The sequence below is a fragment of the Argentina anserina genome, chromosome 6 (genome assembly GCF_933775445.1).
Source record: "Argentina anserina chromosome 6, drPotAnse1.1, whole genome shotgun sequence".
NCBI lineage: Eukaryota > Viridiplantae > Streptophyta > Magnoliopsida > Rosales > Rosaceae > Argentina > Argentina anserina.
In genome coordinates, this window is record NC_065877.1 from 18,153,271 (window position 1) to 18,156,528 (window position 3,258).

At 38.6% G+C, this 3,258-nt stretch overlaps 1 protein-coding gene across 1 annotated transcript; it reads left to right on the plus strand.

The window, feature by feature from the left end:
- Positions 1–362: 362 nt before the first annotated feature.
- LOC126796981 (uncharacterized) lies at positions 363–2,676 on the plus strand (the record flags this gene model as incomplete). The annotated part of the gene is given in 8 exon segments (XM_050523682.1): positions 363–509; positions 609–624; positions 627–714; positions 1,081–1,189; positions 1,287–1,348; positions 1,350–1,443; positions 1,637–1,780; positions 2,480–2,676. Coding segments are annotated over 8 exon segments (690 nt in total), but the record flags the coding sequence as incomplete, so codon positions are not given.
- Between the last annotated feature and the right edge of the window lie 582 nt (positions 2,677–3,258).

A 3,258-nucleotide genomic window follows, 5' to 3' on the forward strand; every position in this document is an offset into this window, starting at 1 on the left:
GGAGTACATAGTTGGAACTGAATGTAATTTTCTGTTCCAACTATGTATGTTAGAGGAATGAGAAATTCTTCACCTGTCATATACCTATCCAATAACAAAATCGACATGTGTTAACTTTATCCCTTCATGACCCGAACCCGACCCGCCATCTGCAGCCTCGACTTAATAATATCAAATTAGCATGAATAAATTATTAGTTTATGCTGAGTCACGCTCTCTGTCTCTCGTCTGGAGTGTGCTGAACCTGAAGTGCCTCAAATGAATGAAGCTCGGCCATGGCGGCAATAATCTCAACCAGAGCAAACCTCTTGAGGCTTCTAACAACCAATCGCACTACGGGGGCACCAATTTTAGGATCCTGAAATCGGGTCTATTCGTCGACGGGGTTGACGGGGGCCGTGAAAGATTACCAAGACCATCGGAGGTCTCTTTACGACGAAATCACCGACAAAGCTCTCCTTGTTGATGCTGTTGGCACCCTCCTTTTTCCTTCTCAGCCTATGTCTCAGGTTCCTACCTACCTTAATATCACTTTGAATTTCTGGGTTACATCTAGTACATGTGTTTACTCATGTAGTGGTCGAATCAATGTTGTCTTGTTGAAATAGATATATAGGAAGATAGGGAGAAGTATGGGGTGGAGTACTCAGAGACTGAGATTTTGAACAGATACAGACGAGCTTATGAGCAGCCATGGGGCAGATCTCGTCTCAGGTCTCTTTCCCAATTTGATTCCTCGTATTTCTAGTAACCTGCTTCCCTTGGTCTCCACTCATGTCGTTGCTTTTTCTTTTTCTTTTTGTTACAAGTCCAAATACGCACAAGTATTTTGTGATTCTTGAGATATGTTGTCAATTGTACCCTTGTAAATTTGAGATTGCATGGAGGGTGTTAATTGATACTATCTAGTTTTACTTTCTTTCTTGCTGAAGGATCAAATACAGTTTCCAATGGCTTTTTTTATGGTAATTGGCACTTAAGTCTAAATGATTGATTCTTTTTCATACATTCTGTTGTCATTGGAATGTCTCTGATGTTTGTTAGCATACAAATGAACTGTTTTAGCGTATTCCCTTTCAGATATGTGCATGATGGGAGACCCTTTTGGCAGCATATCGTCTGTTCTTCTACTGGTTGTTCAGATTCTGAGTACTTTGAAGAACTGTATAACTACTATACAACTAACAAGGTTTGGTAACTTATGAATGAATAATAATGATGACCAAATTCTTCATAAATGTAGTAAGCAAGTTTAACAGTAATATCTGTTTACTTTTTTCCTGTAGGCTTGGCACCTATGTGATCCTGATGCTGAGATAGTATTTGAAGCTCTAAGAAAAGCAGGTGTCGGCTGTTGTGTCCAATTTTGATACCTGATTAAGACCTCTTTTGCAGGCTTTAAATTGTGAACACTGGTTTGATGCGGTAGCAGTGTCAGCAGAAGTAAGCTTTCCCCCTCCCTCTACCCCCTTACGGAACAAGATCAGGATTTTAAAATTTTCATAAGCGTAAATACAGAAAATAAAAGCACTTCTTTTTTTCATTCTTAAATAGCTGGTTGGTAATTGTGATGAAAAAGTGATTATGTTATTAGTATCATGTACCATGCTGATGACTTGGTGCTTTTTATGAACAGGTAGAAGCCGAGAAGCCAATTCCCACAATATTCATTAAAGCTTGTGATTTATTAGGTGTAAAACCTGAGGATGCTGTGCATGTGGGCGATGATCGTAGGAATGATGCTTGGCTTTGGGGAAGTGATGTTCATTCCTTTAAGGAGGTATGCTCTAAAACATCTGATCCCGTCTCCCTCGAGGCTGTGGGTGCTTATGCTGTGTATTTAGTAATTACAATCCCATCTGTCTATGTTTTTAATTTTTAATTTTTTTTGGACAAACCAAACCCATCTCTTAGAGTGCTAGATGACCAGGCCATCTTCTGGTTTACCATTTCCAACTACATTCCCACTACATTCCCACTACCTTCACTACTACATAAACTTCATTTCAGTCGGGCTGGGTACCGCTTTCCAGCTCTGCACTCGTATGTTTGTTCAACTTCTAAAAATTCTATTTTACTGAACTTGTGGATGTGATGAAAGGATTTAAGGCTTGATAGGAAACATGTCGAACACTCTTGTCATTCATACTCATCAAAGGTTGCCCTTGTTGTTCTGTTTTTGACATTTGGTTTTATCATGATTTTTGTGTGTGTTGTATATCTTTGAATTGCGAGCTGTTTACGTGAGTTTTCTGGCCTTCTGTTTGCTTGCTTGCATTGCTTCTGCGTCTTTTGTGTGTTAAAACTTAAAAGTAGCCTCTTGTAGTTAAAATTGTTAGATGCTCATTGGAACCTTGACCTGTACATTTTCTGCCCATGTTTTGATTAAACTTCTATCTTTTAATGAAAAATGCTTAATGTTTTGTAAATCTTTTCTCTTATAATCAATAACATAAGTATCAATTTTGAACTGGTGCAGGTCGCTCAGAGGGTAGGGGACCGAGTTTGATATTATGTCTTCTGAAACAAGAATGATGGTCTGTTTGTATATTCTACTTTGTTGTAATCTGTCAAAGATGTGAAGCGACAACACTGTAAAACTGGAATAGGTACACTTCAGAATATGTTCTTTTTATAATGGTGTGCAGCAATCTTCAACCTAATTTGATCCCTAAAGTTTGCTTGGACCTCATAAATTGTTTGATAGTGGTCTTGAAAGATTGGACCTCACCAAGTATTAAATTCAGCTAGAAAATAGGTTCCGTTCTAAGAAAGATTGGTCGTATATCTTGAATGTAAAGTTTCCGACCAAATAGTGAATGAGCTGACGTACCTCGAATGTCCAGTCCTTACAAGGCAGATAGAGTTGCGAAATACAATATGCCAGGATAGAAAAGGAGTGCTTGGCTGATGAATATGATCCTTTTGTTGCTCCTTCCTAAACTTCTTACCTTCTGAACATCCTTCGCTTCTTCCTAAACCACTTTCTTTCTAAAACATTTTTGTACATTATATTTCGGTATATCTGATTCAGGATGCATAACTTGCAACAGGAAATAGTGTTCACTTAAAGAACAAATTGTTATCCTTATGTGTCATGATGGCCTCAATGTGGTGAAACTTGATTCTCAAGCAGAAATGGCTGTATGTTTTATGAGCACTACAGCCAGCTGCTGCCTGGAGATGTTAGAGATGTGAATGTGTGGCCTGATTCTTGATTTAACTGGGTGAGTGAATTGATGACTCGAATTGGGTTGG